This window comes from Schistocerca serialis, chromosome 12, assembly GCF_023864345.2.
Source record: "Schistocerca serialis cubense isolate TAMUIC-IGC-003099 chromosome 12, iqSchSeri2.2, whole genome shotgun sequence".
Classification (NCBI taxonomy): Eukaryota; Metazoa; Arthropoda; class Insecta; order Orthoptera; family Acrididae; genus Schistocerca; species Schistocerca serialis.
Window position 1 is genome coordinate 111,968,065 of NC_064649.1, and position 18,853 is coordinate 111,986,917.

Consider the following 18,853-nt stretch of genomic DNA (forward strand, 5'->3'; position numbering starts at 1 on the left):
TCCTGTAACGAATCGCGCTGCTCTCCGTTGGATCTTCTCTATCTATTCTATCAACCCTACCTGGTACGGATCCCACACTGCTGAGCAGTATTCAAGCAGTGGGCGAACAAGCGTACTGTAACCTACTTCCTTTGTTTTCGGATTGCATTTCCTAAGGATTCTTCCAATGAATCTCAGTCTGGCATCTGCTTTACCGACGATCAACTTTATATGATCATTCCATTTTAAATCACTCCTAATGCGTACTCCCAGATAATTTATGGAATTAACTGCTTCCAGTTGCTGACCTGCTATTTTGTAGCTAAATGATAAGGGATCTATCTTTCTATGTATTCGCAGCACATTACACTTGTCTACATTGAGATTCAATTGCCATTCCCTGCACCATGCGTCAATTCGCTGCAGATCCTCCTGCATTTCAGTACAATTTTCCATTGTTACAACCTCTCGATACACCACAGCATCATCTGCATAAAGCCTCAGTGAACTTCCGATGTCATCCACAAGGTCATTTATGGATATTGTGAATAGCAACGGTCCTATGACACTCCCCTGCGGCACAACTGAAATCACTCTTACTTCGGAAGATTTCTCTCCATTGAGAATGACATGCTGCGTTCTGTTATCTAGGAACTTCAATCCAATCACACAATTGGTCTGATAGTCCATACGCTCTTACTTTGTTCATTAAACGACTGTGGGGAACTGTATCGAACGCCTTGCGGAAGTCGAGAAACACGGCATCTACCTGTGAAACCGTGTCTATGGTCCTCTGAGTCTCGTGGACGAATACCGCGAGCTAGGTTTCACACGGCTGTCTTTTTCGAAACCCATGTAGATTCCTACAGAGTAGATTTCTAGTCTCCAGAAAAGTCATTATACTCGAACATAATACGTGTTCCAAAATTCTACAACTGATCGACGTTAGAGATATAGGTCTATAGTTCTGCACATCTGTTCGACGTCCCTTCTTGAAAACGGGGATGACCTGTGCCCTTTTCCAATCCTTTGGAACGCTACGCTCTTTTAGAGTCCTACAGTACACCGCTGCAAGAAGGGGGGCAAGTTCCTTCGCGTACTCTGTGTAAAATCGAACTGGTATCCCATCAGGTCCAGGGGCCTTTCGTCTTTTGAGCGATTTTAGTTGTTTCTCTATCCCTCTGTCGTCTATTTCGATATCTACCATGTTGTCCTCTGTGCGACAATCTAGAGAAGGAACTACAGTGCAGTCTTCCTCTGTGAAACAGCTTTGGAAAAAGACATTTAGTATTTCGGCCTTTAGTCTGTCATCCTCTGTTTCAGTACCGTTTTGGTCACAGAGTGTCTGAACATTTTGTTTTGATCCACCTACCGCGTTGACATAAGACCAAAATCTCTTAGGATTTTCTGACAAGTCAGTACATAGAACTTTACTTTCGAATTCATTGAACGCCTCTCGCATAGCCCTCCTCACACTACATTTCGCTTCGCGTAATTTTTGTTTGTCTGCAAGGCTTTGGCTATGTTTATGTTTGCTGTGAAGTTCCGTTTGCTTCCGCAGCAGTTTTCTAACTCGGTTGTTGTACCACGGTGGCTCTTTTCCATCTCTTACGATCTTGCTTGGCACCTACTCATCTAATGCATTTTGTACGATGGTTTTGATCTTTGTCCACTGATCCTCAGCACTATCTGTACTTGAGACAAAACTTTTGTGTTGAGCCGTCAGCTACTCTGTAATCTGCTTTTTGTCACTTTTGCTAAACAGAAAAATCTTCCTAACTTTCTTAATATTTCTATGGAGATTTTTGACATGAATTTTTAAGCACCTTTGCAATTTTTGCTTGCAAATTGTCGTGAACTCCTGCCCTCTTCCTCCTAATTTTCTCGCTAGTTATTGCATAGTTTCCAAATAATTTTCCACCCATATCGTTCCTCTGCTTCATTATTTCCTCCACAAATTGCATGCACATTTTTGCTACAGTATATACAACAATGAGCTGCACTACACTGCTCTTCACAAACCACAGATAACAGTTTAACCTTGTTATTGTCAGCAGGTCTAAGCAAAGAACGAAAGGCAGAAAGGTGGAAAGAGTATATAGAGGGTTTATACAAGGGCGATGAGCTTGAGGGCAATATTATTAGAATGGAAGAGGATGGAAGATACGACACGGTGTGAAGGATTTGACAAAGTACTGAAAGACCTAAGTCGAAACAAGGATCTAGGAATAGACAACATTCCACTAGAGCTAATGATATCCTTGGGAGAGCCAGCCGTGGCAAAACTCTACCATCTCGTGAGCAAGATGTGTGAGACGGGTGACATACCCTCAGACATCAAGAAAAATGTATTAATTCCAATCACATAGAAAGAAAGTGATGACAGGTGTTAAAATTAGCGAATTAATAAGTCATGCCTGCAAAGTAATAACACGAGTTCTATATGTACGAATGGAAAAACTAGTAGAAGCCGACCCCCCGGAAGATCAATTTAGATTTCGTAGAAATAGTGGAACATGTGAGGCAATACTAAACCTACGACTTATATCAGAAGTTAGATTAAGGAAAGTTTCTAGGATTTGTAGACTTAGAGAAAGTTTCTGACAATGTCGACTGGAATACTCTCTTTCAAACTCTGAAGGTGGCAGGGGTCAAAAATTAGGAGGCGAAAGGCTATTTACTATTTGAACAGAAACCAGATAGCAGTTGCAAGGGCCGAGGTGCGTGGAAGAGAAGCTGTGGTTGAGTAGGGAGTGAGACAGGGTTGTAGCCTATCCCTGATGTTATTCAATCTGTATATTGAGCAGGCAGTAGAGGAAAGAAAGCAAATATTTGGAGTAGGAATTAAAATCCATGGAGAAGAAATAAAAACTTTGAGGTTCGCCGATGACATTGTAATTCTGTCAGAGATGGCAAAGGACGTGGAAGGGCAGTTGAACGGAATGGAGAGTGTCTTGAAAGGAGGATATAATATGAACGTCAACAAAAGCAAAACGAAGATAATGGAATGTAGTCGAATTAAATCAGGTGATGGTGACGGAATTAGATTAGGAAATGAGACGCTTGAAGTAGTAAAGGAGTTTTGCTATTTGGGGTGCGAAATAACTGATGATGGTAGAAGTAGAGAGGATATAAAATGTAGACTGGCAATGGCATGGAAAGCGTTTCTGAAGAAGACAAATTTGTTAACATCGAGTATAGGTTTAAGTGTCACAAAGTCGTTTCTGAAAGTATTTGTATGGAGTGTAGCCATGTATGGAAATGAAACGTGGACGCTAAATAGTTAAGACAAGAAGAGAATAGAAGCTTTCGAAATGTGATACTACAGAAGAATGCTGAAGATAAACTGGTAGATCACGTAACTAATGAGGAGATACTAAATAGAAGTGGGGAGAAGAGGAATAAGTGGCACAACTTGACTAGAAGAAGGGAGCGGTTGGTCGGACACGTTCTGAGGCACCAAGGGATCACCCTTTAGTATTGGAGGGATGTGCGGAGGGTAAAAATCGTAGAGCGTGACTAAGGCATGAGTACACTAAACATATTCAGAAGGCTGTAAATTGAAATGTCTACTTGGAGATGAAGAACCTTGCATAGGATGGAGGAGCATGGAGAGCTGCATCAGACCAATCTCTGGACTGAAGACCACAACAAGAAAATTGTTAGGTAACTGGTGTCGACTTTCCGATGGTTCGACCTCCACGGTGGCTGTTGAATTTGTCAGGAAGAAAAACAAAGAACTGAGGCAGGACCTTCTCCGAAAAACAGCGGCTACTATGTGCATGGTACAGTTAACAACACTAAGGGTGAGAGGCGTGCTACCTACTGTACATTGTTGCCTCCCCACAGTAGGCAGTGGCACTTAAACAGGGATTTCCCGACGTATGTGTAATCACGTCGCGGTTCGGTCAGGAAAATTAGTGAAATGGCTGGCCAAAGTCAGATGTACACCGATTCTTTCAAGTAATCGGTCTTTGGCCAGTCCTCTATGCCAAAATGCGAAATTGCCGGCCAATTCGCTTTCTGGTCAACTGAACGGTCTTCGTACTTTGGCCGTAACAAATACAAAGGAGAGTGTGCGCATGATCACGTATCTGCTTGGTGTCTGGGAAAGAGTCACAGAGGGGTTGAGAAAATTTAACTGGCAGATGTTTCAAGACATTCAAAAACTATACTGTGGAAGCTTACTTACGAAGTTCTGAGAACCATGAATTTAACAGTGATTTATAGTCTATGGATGTAGATGTATATCGGGATGATGTGCCAGGGACTGAACTGAAGTGCCCATTTGGCTTGGACTCTCTTTCCAGAGGAACCTGCTGGGCATCTTGTGGTACGCTAAGGTAGGGCTTAGACCTGACTGCAGCACTGGATGTAGATGTACACTACTGGCCATTAAAATTGATACACTACGAAGATTACGTGCTACAGACGCAAAATTTAACCTACAGGAAGGAGTGCTGTGATATGCAAATAAATAACTTTTCAGAGCATTCCCACAAGGTTGGTGCCGGTGGCGACACCTACAACGTGCTAACACGAGGAAAGTTTCCATCCGATTTCTCATACACAAACAACAGCTGACCGGTGTTGCCTGGTGAAACGTGGTTGTGATGCCTCGTGTAAGGAGGAGAAATGCGTACCATCACGTTTCCGACTTTGTTTCCGGATTGTATCCTATCGCGATTGCGGTTGATCGTATCGCGACATTGCTGCTCGCATTGGTCGAGATCCAATGACTGTTAGCAGAATATGGAATCTGTGGGTTCAGGACGGTAATACGGAACGCCGTGCTGGATCCCAACGGCCTCGTATTACAAGCAGTCGAGATGACAGGCATCCGCATGGTTGTAACGGATCGTGCAGCCACGTCTCGATCCCTGAGTCAGCAGATGGGGACGTTTGAAAGACAACAACGATCTGCACGAACATTTCGACGACTTTTGCAGCAGCATGCGCTATCAGCTCGGATATTATGGCTGCGGCTGCCCTTGATGCTGCATCACAGGCAGGAGCGCCTGCGATGGTGTACTCAACGACGAACCTGGGTGCACGAATTGCAAAACGTCATTTTTTCGGATGAATCCATGTCCTGTTTACACCATCATGATGGTAGCATCCGTGCTTGGCGACATCGCGGTGAACGCGCATTGGAAGCGTGTATTTGTCATCGCCATACTGGCATATCACCCGGCGTGATGGTGTGGGGTGCCATTGGTTACACGTCTCGGTCTCTTCATGTTCGCATTGACGGCACGTTGAACAGTAGACGTTATATCTCAGATGTGTTATGGCCCGTGGCCCTACCCTTCAGATGACTGGGTGTTGTGTGATGTCCTTAGGTTAGATAGGTTTAAGTAATTCTAAGTTCTAGGGGACTGATGACCATAGATGTTAAGTCCCATAGTGCTCAGAGCCAGAAAAAGCCAGCCTACCCTTCATTCTATCCCTGTGAAACCCTACATTTGAGCAGGATAATGCACGACCGCGTGTTGCAGGTCCTGTGCGGGCCTTTCTGGATACAGAAAATGTTCAACTGCTGCCCTTGCCAGCACATTCTCCAGTTCTCTCACCAAATGAAAACGTCTGGTCAATGGTGGCCGAGAAACTGGCTCGTCAGAATACACCAGTCACTACTCTTGATGAACTATGGTATCGTGTTGAAGCTGCATGGGTAGCTGTACCTGTACACGCCATCCAAGGTCTGTTTGACTCAATGCCTAGGCGTGACAAGGCCGTTATTGTGGCCAGAGGTGGTTGTTCTGGGTACTGATTTCTGAGGTGATTCCTGATATGCACCCAAATTGCGTGAAAATGTAATCACATGTTAGTTCTAGTATAATACATTAATCCAGTGACTACACGTTTATCATCTGCATTTCTTCTTGGTGTAGTAATTTTAATGGCCAGTAGTGTAGATGTCGATAATGTGGTGAGGAGTGAATTGGAGTGGCCATTTGGATTGTTCTTTCCAGATGGTCTACTGGAAATCATATAGCATGGCGAGCTAGGGATCAAGTTAGCTGGCTCATCAGATGTAGATGTAGATGATGTGGTGAGTCCTGAAGTGAAGTGGACGTTTGGGTTGGGCTTTCTTCCTGACAGTCCTGCTGAGTATCTTGGGACAGGACGATCTGGGGCTGAAGACCCCCTCGTTCAGTGGGTCTGGATGTAGATGAAGAGGAGGTGCTGAGGGATAAATTGGAGTGACCATTCAGCTTCGATTCTTTATTTTCCAGACAGACATGCTGGGTGTTGAATATAGTGGCGACCTGGGGCTCAAGACCAGCTGGTTCACATGATCTGGTTGTAGATGTAGATGAGGTGGTGAGGAGTGAACTGGATTGACCATTCAGCTTGGATTCTTAATTTTTTTCAGACGGACCTGCTGGGTATCGAATGGACTGGAGAACTGGGGCTCAAGACTGGCTGGCTGACTGACCTGTCGCTCTTCCAGAGGAGTGGAGATGCTTACGTCAGCTACGACGACCTGGAGCTCAACATCAGCATCAGCCTGGCGTTCCCAGACGTGGCGGTGAGTACCACACGAAGACACACAGCAGAAGCTAACTTATCTGTATCTTCTCCATGTGACCAGTAGTATTATACTGAATAAAATCTATCCAGTTGTCAAGCCTCATCATTTCGAGTAAGAGACTTGAGCTTTCAGCACCTGCCTCTGCAATCGTTATCAGCACCAAAAAATAGCCGACTGTTGCGCCTGTCAGAGCTTTCTGCTTAAATTTGCTCGATAGCATTGTGTTGAAAACCTTCAGGAAGGGCTGTGCTCTGAGTAAGTGTGTCCTTCCACAGGACCGAGTGATGTCAGCCAATGCAAGGAGCCGGCGCTTATCATGATGATGGCTGGGGTAGCTTTCGAAGGCTCAAATGATTAATTAAAAATAATAAATCCTGAAAACTGTGAAGGTATTATTGTGGTGTACTATCACTACAGACTCAGAGGATACACGTTTGTATTATTTAGAGCTGACATTCCCGTTCTTTCACTTCTTCAGGATCAGCTATTATTTTTAAATGCGAACTTTTAGGTTATCCTTTACCGTGATTGTTATCGACATTAAATGAAACAACAAGTTTATTGTTACCAGTCACTGTTTATTTATCTCTACGACGCGTTTCAAAGGTTTAAACCTCTACCATCATGGTGATTTACATTTGTTAATATGACATTTGTGTGTTTGGTCACAGGTTCTTTTCACTGTCGTAACACATCACATGTATACTGCCATATTTTGACAACTGAGGTAAGCAAATATTTACAAAGCATGACAGTGTGTATCTTGTGTGTTACGACAGTGAAAGGAACCTGTGGCCACTGAACACAGTGCTACAAGTTCCTCCAAAATATCGTAACACAACACACACACAAATGTAATATTAACAAATGTAAATCGATCTGGTGATGGAGGTTTAACCTTTGAAACGCGTCATGGAGATAAATAAACAGTGACTGATAGCAGCAAACTTGTTCTTTCATTTAATCAGCTATTATTTATTTTTACTATTATTTGATTTTAATCGACAAAGTGACAAGTTATAACAACATTTAAAACCCTCATGTAAGCCGAATATAAATTGTACATCAGAAGGTTAGTTTGAACTTCGCTTTTTTACTGCACATGCTTCTAATAGTGTTTGTTCCCAGAAGTGAGAGATACGGTAAGCTACATGATTACGACAGTGTTCCACAGTGATGAGTCTTATAGTGACTGTGTATCATTTTCTCAGCTCACTGGGCACGTTTTGACTGCCGTGGCAATTTACTGTTTGGAGTGTACGCTCAGTTGTCACATCTCACAACGTATTTCATGGTTGGAATTACAGAAGATGGTTTATGGGCTAATGTGTCTTCATTTTCAACGTTTTCTTATTAATTCTAATTATCTTGACCTTTCAACGAGCCACCGATTCCACCTGTCTGCTTCAACCCATGACGTAATAGTGTTTTGGTGTGTGACGTCACTATGGCACGGAATTTTTGAGTTGCTTGTGTTTGTAGATGTCGTATTGTTGTATTTGATCGTGCCCTCTGGTGGTGGACGTAGGCTTGTTGAGTTAACCGTGTGTTGTTGGGTTCATTTGAGTTTTGGTTGTCAGCGCCGTGGTTTTGAATTTAGGCAGTTGGTGTGGTAACCTGGGTCGTGGAAAGTGTTTTCAGTGAGTTATTGAGCTTTTTTTGTGTAAGTGTTTGGAGCTTTTCTTGGAGCTGATTAGTTTGGTGTTTAATGTGTGGAAGGAAGTCTAATATTTAATTTTATTTTTTATTGGGTATGGATATGACAATGAAGTGTTTCATTACGTTCTGAGATGGATGATGATATGATATCTGAAATACAGTTTCTGCAGGTGTTCGGTCTTACTGCTTAATATATTAGGTTTCACGTTTGTGGCAACAACATGAAGTTGACGAGATTTCAGGCGCCTCGGACCAGGGACATGTATATATGGCTTCGTCGGTGCGTGTGTGCGTATGTGTGTGTGGGGTGTTCAACCTATGTGGTACTGCCGGAGGCTTCTGTTGGTAAGCAATTTTTGTTTTAGTGTTATTCTACAGTAATTGCGACGTTTTGTGTGATCTATATTAATGGTAGGTAGCTTGTGTTTTAATTGATGTAGTTAATAGGGGGTATTTGGATTTCTGAGTTGTTGGGGTTCTGGTTCCACTTTCCGGGGTTGCAGTGGCTGGTTTTTTGGTATAGATAGCTGCATTTGAGCTGTAGGTCAATGGATATGTCCGATTCCATTTTTATTGGTTACAGATGTTTTTTGGCATCGATTGCTGCTGTTGAGTTCAAGTTCCTGTTGTTTTGTTGGTGTAGCGAAAAGTTGTAATTTCAATTTTTTTTATGTTATTTGTTTTGGGATGGTGGGGTGTTTTTTACTGTTGTATGTTAAGCTTGTTCCTGCCCTTAATTCCCAATTTTTCGCTGTTGTCATGTTAGTTTCATTTTATTTTTCGATTGAGACGTTACGGTGTCACTTTTATTTTTGTTAGCGTCTGTTGGCGTGTGTATGTAGTAACGTCATAGTCGTTATGTTGTTTACGCTGGAAGTAGCCGTTTCCGTCATATAGATGACGTGATGGATCAAAGCAGACGGGCAGAATCGGACACTTCAGTAATGCCCTGATTGCCCTTATTCATAATCGTTCCACTGTACGTTTTGGTGATGTGGAGATGCTTGTTCAAAAACTGCAACCGCTTCAGTTGTATTGCGATTAAAAAAAGTATGTATATACGGACACACAGAGGGGAACCAAAACATTGCTGCCAAGTGATTAACAGCAAGCTGATCCATCTCTGGAAATCAACATAGCAGGGGTTATACGTGGTATGGATTTGGACACGTCCTTGGTGAGGTTTCCAGGCGGTTGTGGCACCAAATGTCTCTGCACAGGTCAGAAAATCGCTGTACATTCAGGGCTGGTAGTTTTCTGGCACCAAGTAGCACCCCAGTTATCTTTCAACAGATAGAAAACTGACGTTTCCGCCATAGTGATAACGTCGTTGGTCAAAGCAGATAGGTAGATTCGGACGCTTCTGTATTGCCCTGATTGCCCTCATTCATAATTGTCCTACTGTATGTGAATTTGGTGGTTAAGATATCATCGTGAATTCACTGTCTTGCTCCTCAAACCACTATAGCCCGATGCTGGCGTTGTGGCATAGTGTATTACCCTGCTGGAAGATTCCATAGCTACTGAGGAAGGCATCGGGTATACGAGGGTGCAAGAGGTCGACAATAATGTTGACATAATACAAAGCTGCCATGGTCCCATGCTGCCATGGTTTGCGGGCGCCGAATAGCACGCAAGGTGTCTTCCATCAGATTGAGAACTAGCCGTTTCCGCCATATTGATAACGTCATGGGTAAAAGCAGAGAAGTGGATTCGGACGCTTCTGCAATGCACTGATCGCCCTTATTCATAAATGTTCAACTGTAAGTGAATTTCATGGTTAAGACATCATCTTAAATTCACTATTTTGCTCCTCAAACAACTATAGCCCGATGCTGGCGTTGTGGCATAGAGAGTTATCATGCTGGAAGATTCCATCGGTACTGAGGAAGGCAGCAGGTATACGGGTGTGCAGGAGGTCGACAGTAATGTTGACATAGTCCAAAGCTGCCATGGTCCCATGCTGCCATGGTTTGCGGGCGCCGAATAGCACCCAAGGTGTCTTCCATCAGATTGAGAACTAGCTGTTTCCGCCATAGTGATAACGTCATGGGTCAAAGCAGACAGGTGGAATCGGACGCTTCGGTAATGCACTGATCGCCCTTGTCCATAAATGTTCCACCGTAAGTGAATTTCATGGCAAAGACATCATCTTGAATTCACCATCCTGCTCCTCAAATCACTATAGACCAATGCTGGCGTTGTGACATAGTGTATTAACCTGCTGGAAGATTCCATTGCTATTGAAGAAGGCATCAGGCATATGAGGGTACTGGAGGACGACAGTAATGTTGACATAGTCCAAAGCTGCCATGGTCCCATGCTACCACACTGCCATTGTTTGTGGGCGCTAAATAGCACCCTAGTTGTCTTCCATGAGATTGAGAACGAGCCGTTTTCGCCATATTGATAACGTCATGGGTCAAAGCAGACAAGTGGAATCGGACGCTTCTGTAATGCACTCTTCGCCCTTATTCATAAATGTTCCACTGCACGTGAATTTGGTGGCTAGGACATTGGCGCTGAATGGCACCCCAGTTGTCTTCCATCAGATTGAGAACTAGCCGTTTCCGTCATATTGATAACGTCATGGGTCAAAGCAGACAATTGGAATCGCACGCTTCAGTAATCCACTGATCACCCTTATCAATAAATGTTCCACTGTACGTGAATTTCACAGCTAGGACTTCATCTTGAATTCACCATTTTGCTCCTCAAACCACTATAGCCCGATGCTGGCGTTGTGGCACAGAGAGTTATCATGCTGGAAGATTCCATCGCTACTGGGGAAGACATCAAACACATAACGATGCAGGAGGTCGTAGTAACGTTAATATAGTCCAAAGCTGCAATGGCCCCATGCAAGCCCAGGTGAATGTTTCCTTACGTTGCCAGTATTCCATTCCAAACTGGTGTTTCTACTGTTTGTACCGACTCCAATGAGATGCTGACACCTGTAGTGATGCTCTCGTCGATCGTGTGCGCAGATATCGTACGACTACGTGGCGCAGATCATGGGCATCGGTCCAGAGGGCGCGGTGCACGGCAAGGTGGAGAACCTGATCGTGCACATCGATGCGGGCGCCAAGCTGTCCGACCTCAAGCTGGCGCTCTACGACTTCCAGTACCTCGATTACGGGTGAGTACTCCGTCTACCTCTCCACACTTTGCCTGCAGTCGCTCCGCTACAAACTGTCGACTTCGGTCCCCATTTGCGTTCTCTTAGGTATGCCCTAGTAGCAGAATCTGCATGTCTTCTTGTTGTGTCCATAGTTCCGCGTAGTCAGCGCGTACACAACTTTACCAATAGAGCGCGTCCCGCTAAGCAGAACAGCGCCGGCACAGCACTCGTCTGTCTCCGCACTACGAGATGGCGCTGCCTTAGAGACGGACCAAATTCTGCTTCCGCCGATCCGCGTATTAATATGTAACACAGCCAATGAGATTGCTGCTAATGTAGAACCTTTTCTCCTCACGGATCACACTCGTGCAGTGATACCTGCACATGCGAGGTATTATAACGAGTGTACAGATCTCCAATTAGTCAGTCTGCATTAGTCTGTAGTCAAGTTTCAGACTGCGCCTAATAAGATTACCATATTCCTGTACATAGCCCTGAAGATAAATGTACAGACACTTTGTCAAGTATCAGAGCTATGTGAGAATAAGATTAACATACCAAGACCAAAGGAACTTCAGATTGTCAATTGTAAACAGCATCCAGAATCAAGTTAAGTAATTTCTATGCCTTTTATTGTTTTAATAAATGTGTGTGAAAATTAATCAAGTTCTGTTTAAAGTTGATCACCGTCAATCTGCTACTCTAAGCGTGCAAGTGGCATTTCTATCGTCTGACCTAACGGCAGAAGATAAACACGCCACGGTAAGACCACGGGACATATTGCTGACACTCGCCTACTTCACTACAGCGACAAGTCAAATAATCTGATGGTGTGTGTACCGAAGGTCTTACAGCACGCACACCACACTTCTCCTCCGAAATTCCCTACACTTCTCGTGAAACGAACTGCTATTGCCTATTTTGTTATGGAGACTCGATTTTAATCTTTCATTAGAAGCAAACCAAGAGCTCTTCCACGAAACGAGTTATACCAATATTTTCCTTGTTTTTATTTTTCTGCGTTAGGCTATAGGCAGCAGCTTGGTTTTAAAGTTGAACATACATACTGAAGTGCCAAAGAAACTGGTATAGGCATTCGTACTCAAGTACAGAGGTATGTAAACAGGCAGAATACGGCGCTGCGGTCGGCAACGTCTGTACAGGGTGGTCCATTCATAGTGACCGGGCCATATATTTCACGAAATAAGCATCAAACGAAAAAACTACAAAGAACGAAACTCGTCTAGCTTGAAGGGGAAACCAGATGGCGCTATGGTTGGCCCGCTAGATGGCGGTGCCATAGGTCAAACGGATATCGACAGCATTTTTTAAAATAGGAACCCCCACTTTGTATTACATATTCGTGTAGTACGTAAAGAAATATGAATGTTTTAGATGAATAACTTTTTTCACTTTGTGGTAGATGGCGCTGTAATAGTCACAAACGTATAAGTACGTGGTATCACGTAACATTCCGCCAGTGCGAACGGTATTTTCTTCGTGATACATTACCCGTGTTCAAGTGGACCGTTTACCAATTGCAGAAAAGGTCGATATCATGTTGATGTATGGCTATTGTGATGAAAATGGCCAACGGGCGTGTGCTATGTATGCTGCTCGGTATCCTGGACGACATCATCCAAGTGTCTGGAATGTTCGCCGGATAGTTACTTTATTTAAGGAAACATGAAGTGTTCAGCGACATGTGAAACGTCAACCACGACCTGCAACAAATTATGATGCCCAAGTAGGTGTTTTAGCTGCTGTTGCGGCTAATCCGCACATCAGTAGCAGACAAACTGCGCGAGAATCGGGAATCTCAAAAACGTCGGTGTTGAGAATGCTACATCAACATAGATTGCACCCGTACTATATTTCTATGCAACAGAAATTGCATGGCGACGACTTTGAACGTCGTTCACAGTTCTTCCACTGGACACAAGAGAAATTACGGGACGAAGACATATATTCTGCACGCGTTCTATTTAGCGACGAAGCGTCATTCACCAACAGCGGTAACGTAAACCAGCATAGTATGCACTATTGGGCAACGGAAAATCCACGATGGCTGCGACAAGTGGAACATCAGCGACGTTGGCGGGTTAATGTATGGTGGGGCATTATGGGAGGAAGTCTTTTTTTATCTATGGCAATCTAAATGGTGCAATGTATTCTGATTTCCTATGTAATGTTCTACCGATGTTACTACAAGATGTTTCACTGCATGACAGAATGGCGATGTACTTCCAACATGATGCATGTCCGGCACATAACTCGCGTGCGGTTGAAGCGGTGTTGAATAGCATATTTCCTGACAGGTGGATTGGTTGTCGAAGCACCATACCGCGGCCCGCACGTTCACCGGATCTGTCGTCCCCGGATTTCTTTCTGTGGGGAAAGTTGAAGGATATTTGCTATCGTGATCCATCGACAACGCCTGACAACATGCATCAGCGGATTGTCAATGCATGTGCGAACATTACGGAAGGCGAACTACTCGCTGTTGAGAGGAATGTCGTTACACGTATTGCCAAATGCATTGAGATTGACGGACATCGTTTTGAGCATTTATTACATTAATGTGGCATTTACAGGTAATCACGCTGTAACAGCATGCGTTCTCAGAAATGATAAGTTGACAAAGGTACATGTATCACACTGGAACAACCGAAATAAAATGTGCAAACGTACCTATGTTCTGTATTTTAATTTAAAAAACCTACCTGTTACCAACTGTTCGTCTAAAATTATGAGCTATATGTCTGTTACTATTACAGCGCCATCTATCACAAAGCGAATAAGTGGTCCGACTAAAACATTCGTATTTCTTTACGTACTACACGAATATGTAAAAAAAAATGGGGGTTCCTATTTAAAAGGAACCGCAGTTGACATCCGTTTGACCTATGGCAGCGCCATCTAGCGGGCCAACCATAGCGCCATCTGGTTTCCCCCTTCAAGCTAGACAAGCTTCGTGCTTTGTGGTTTTTTAGTTTGACGCTTATTTCGTGAGATACTGGGCCCGGTCACGATCAATGGACCACCCTGTATAACAGAACGCATCCGTTTGTTTTCAAGGTCTCCTTTATGTTTCTAAGGAGCTACAATCAATGTGACCGAACAGTGTGATACAGATGATATAGAGGGTGATATTTAAGACTTGTTCAGAGAGTGCTGGGCCCGCGATTAACCTCCCAGGCTGTAACTGGCAACGTCGCACCTGATTCCACATCTACATGCAAATCACCATGTGGTGCGTGGCAGAGGGTACGCCAGACTGTATCAGTTATTTGGGTTTGTTCGTGTTCCATTCAGAGATGGAGCACCCTCCGTTACTCCACATTGCAGCACGCACAGAACCAGTCGGAAATATCTATCTTTAAAAAATCCGTACCAAACTATGCGGTCACAGTGGTTGTAGGTTCTTACGACCACAAAAGAGACCTTCGAAATAAATCCGCGCTTTCTGTTATGTGTTTCGGGTGGACTGAGAAAAGGTTACTTCAAGAAAATCATAACAACTTTTCTGCACGTGACTGAAAAATTCTGTAAGTTGAGATTTAAACTACCAAATTGTGTGCCTAAAACACATTACAGGCTTATTAACAAATACATTTCAAGCTATGTAATGCTGAAGTGAGCAGTTCGTAGCGAAGACGCCGAAAACCGGACGGTCCTTACTACAGTTTAAAATATAAAACACATTCGTGGAGGTAAATTCCTTCTACGTAACTAATTGAAGGCAGTTTGTTCATAGCCATACGCCTTTATGTTCTTTTATTAGCGAATTATCTTCACTTGCCTACAGTCTATGTTTCTCTTTATACACACAAAAAACGTATTACGTGTAAATATAATATGCTGCTGTGTTTCGTTAGAATCAACTTTTATAGCAGAATTTGTGCTACAAAAGAAAAAGCAAGAGAAAAACACGACAAAATGTACCATTTGTGATACAAAAACTTATTGCAACCCAAAAAAAAATGAGAAAAACACGACAAAATGTAATGTAGCAGCATATTACACTCCTGGAAATTGAAATAAGAACACCGTGAATTCATTGTCCCAGGAAGGGGAAACTTTATTGACACATTCCTGAGGTCAGATACATCACATGATCACACTGACAGAACCACAGGCACATAGACACAGGCAACAGAGCATGCACAATGTCGGCACTAGTACAGTGTATATCCACCTTTCGCAGCAATGTAGGCTGCTATTCTCTCATGGAGACGATCGTAGAGATGCTGGATGTAGTCCTGTGGAACGGCTTGCCATGCCATTTCCACCTGGCGCCTCAGTTGGACCAGCGTTCGTGCTGGACGTGCAGACCGCGTGAGACGACGCTTCATCCAGTCCCAAACATGCTCAATGGGGGACAGATCCGGAGATCTTGCTGGCCAGGGTAGTTGACTTACACCTTCTAGAGCACGTTGGGTGGCACGGGATACATGCGGACGTGCATTGTCCTGTTGGAACAGCAAGTTCCCTTGCCGGTCTAGGAATGGTAGAACGATGGGTTCGATGACGGTTTGGATGTACCGTGCACTATTCAGTGTCCCCTCGACGATCACCAGTGGTGTACGGCCAGTGTAGGAGATCGCTCCCCACACCATGATGCCGGGTGTTGGCCCTGTGTGCCTCGGTCGTATGCAGTCCTGATTGTGGCGCTCACCTGCACGGCGCCAAACACGCATACGACCATCATTGGCACCAAGGCAGAAGCGACTCTCATCGCTGAAGACGACACGTCTCCATTCGTCCCTCCATTCACGCCTGTCGCGACACCACTGGAGGCGGGCTGCACGATGTTGGGGCGTGAGCGGAAGACGGCCTAACGGTGTGCGGGACCGTAGCCCAGCTTCATGGAGACGGTTGCGAATGGTCCTCGCCGATACCCCAGGAGCAACAGTGTCCCTAATTTGCTGGGAAGTGGCGGTGCGGTCCCCTACGGCACTGCGTAGGATCCTACGGTCTTGGCGTGCATCCGTGTGTCGCTGCGGTCCGGTCCCAGGTCGACGGGCACGTACACCTTCCGCCGACCACTGGCGACAACATCGATGTACTGTGGAGACCTCACGCCCCACGTGTTAAGCAATTCGGCGGTACGTCCACCCGGCCTCCCGCATGCCCACTATACGCCCTCGCTCAAAGTCCGTCAGCTGCACATACGGTTCACGTCCACGCTGTCGCGGCATGCTACCAGTGTTAAAGACTGCGATGGAGCTCCGTATGCCACGGCAAACTGGCTGACACTGACGGCGGCGGTGCACAAATGCTGCGTAGCTAGCGCCATTCGACGGCCAACACCGCGGTTCCTGGTGTGTCCGCTGTGCCGTGCGTGTGATCATTGCTTGTACAGCCCTCTCGCAGTGTTCGGAGCAAGTATGGTGGGTCTGACACACCGGTGTCAATGTGTTCTTTTTTCCATTTCCAGAAGTGTATATCAACCACGTAAGACGTTTATTATTTTTGTAAAAAGAAACGTATATTACAGGCCACTGAACATGCTTAACAAATACACTAGTGGTCATTAAAATTGCTACAGCAAGAAGAAAAGCAGATGATAAACGGGTATTCACTGTACAAATATATTATACTAGAACTGACATGTTATTACATTTTCACGCAATTTGGGTGCATATATCCTCAGAAATCAGTACCCAGAACAACCACCTCTGGTCGTAATAACGGCCTTGATACGCCTGGGCATTGAGTCAAAAAGAGCTTGGATGGCGTGTACAGGTACAGGTACCCATTCAGCTTCAACACGATACCACAGTTCATCAAGAGTAGTGACTGGCATATTGTGACGAGCCAGTTGCTCGGCCACCATTGACCAGACGTTTTCAGTTGGTCAGAGATCTGGTGAATGCGCTGGCCAGGGCACCAGTCGAACATTTTCTGTATCTAGAAAGCCCGTACAGGTCCTGCAACATGCGGTCGTGCATTATCCTGCTGAAATGTAGGGTTTCACAAGGATCGAATGAAGGGCAGAGCCACGGGATGTAACACATCTGAAATGTAACGTCCACTGTTCAAAGTGCCGTCAGTGCGAACAAGAGGTGACCGAGACGTGTAACCGATGGCACCCCATACCATCACGCCGGGTGATACGCCAGTATGGCGAAGACGAATAGGCCTACTCGCTTCCAATGTGCATTCACCGTGATGCCGCCAAACACGGATGCTACCATCATGATGCTGTAAACAGAACCCGGATTCATCCGGAAAAATGAAGTTTTGCCAGTTTTGCCATTCGTGCACCTAGGATCGTCGTGAAGTACACCATCGCAGGCGCTCCTGTCTGTGATGCAGCGTCTAGGGTAGCCGCAGCCATGGTCTCCGAGCTGATAGTCCACGCTGCTGCAAACGTCGTCGAATTGTTCGTGCGGATGGTTGTTGTCTTTCAGACGTCCTCATCTGTTCACTCAGTGATCGAGACGTGGCTGCACGATCCGTTACAGCCATGCGGATAAGATGCCTGTCATCTCGACTGCTAGTGATACGAGGCCGTTGGGATCGAGCACGGCGTTCCGCATTACCCTACTGAACCCACCGATTCCATATTCTGCTAACAGTCATTGGATCTCGACCAACGCGAGCAGCAATGTCGCGATACGATAAACTGCAATCGCGATAGGCTACAATCCGACCTTTATCAAAGTCGTAAACGTGATGGTACGCGTTTCTCCTCCTTACACGAGGCATCACAACAACGTTTCACCAGGCAACGCCGATCAACTGCTGTTTGTGTATGAGAAATCGGTTGGAAACTTTCCTCATGTCATGCTTGACTGCTCTGAAAAGCTAATCATTTGCATATCACAGCATCTTATTCCTGTCGGTATAATTTCGCGTCTGTAGCACTAATGGCCAGTAGTGGAATTTGTTTGTTGGATCTGCTACCGTACATTGGATATTTCTGGAGTCGCGTCCTTTGCAGTAATCTTAGTTGTTGCCATTTCCGTTCCTTACAGGAAAGTAACTTTCCAACTCGAGGGCAACATCCTGGACTTCATCGGGAATGCGATCCTGGATGTGGTGACGACGCTATTCCGCGGGCCCATCATGGAATTCGTGGAGACCGCCCTGCGCCAAGTCATCACCGACCTGCTGGAGAGTATCGACCTGAGCGAGATCATCGGCGGCAGTGTCAGGTGTGGGCTCTGAATCCTCCACATCTGAGGATGCGATTGCCCGAGTGGGTAATCCTGTCTGTACGTACCTATCACGATACAGGTGCACAACTTGTCAGCTCTGATGGTGCAAATAAACTGATCTTTATAACGATTACCAGTTGTATTCATTCTCTCAACAAATATTTTATCACCTCTGACCTTGTCTCCACCAGTGCCTGATCGGACATTATTTGAGTCCTCTACATCTGGGGACATAACTATTCAAGTGGCTTGTTCTGTCTGTACACATCTACATTGACCATGGGTGCCCTACTTGTCAGATCTGATGGTATAAATAAACTAACCTTCATACCGATTAACAGTTGTATTCACATTATCAACAAATATTTCCCCTGATACTCACCAGACAGT

General features: G+C 44.9%; 1 protein-coding gene across 1 annotated transcript in view; it reads left to right on the plus strand.

The window, feature by feature from the left end:
* Positions 1-18,473, plus strand: part of LOC126427976 (uncharacterized) — a 36,531-nt gene extending 18,058 nt beyond the window's left edge. The window contains exons 3-5 of the mRNA XM_050089862.1: positions 6,359-6,514; positions 11,164-11,315; positions 18,281-18,473. Coding sequence (XP_049945819.1) covers positions 6,359-6,514; positions 11,164-11,315; positions 18,281-18,473 — 501 coding nt within the window. The remainder of the gene's footprint in view (positions 1-6,358; positions 6,515-11,163; positions 11,316-18,280) is intronic.
* The last annotated feature ends 380 nt before the right edge of the window (positions 18,474-18,853 follow it).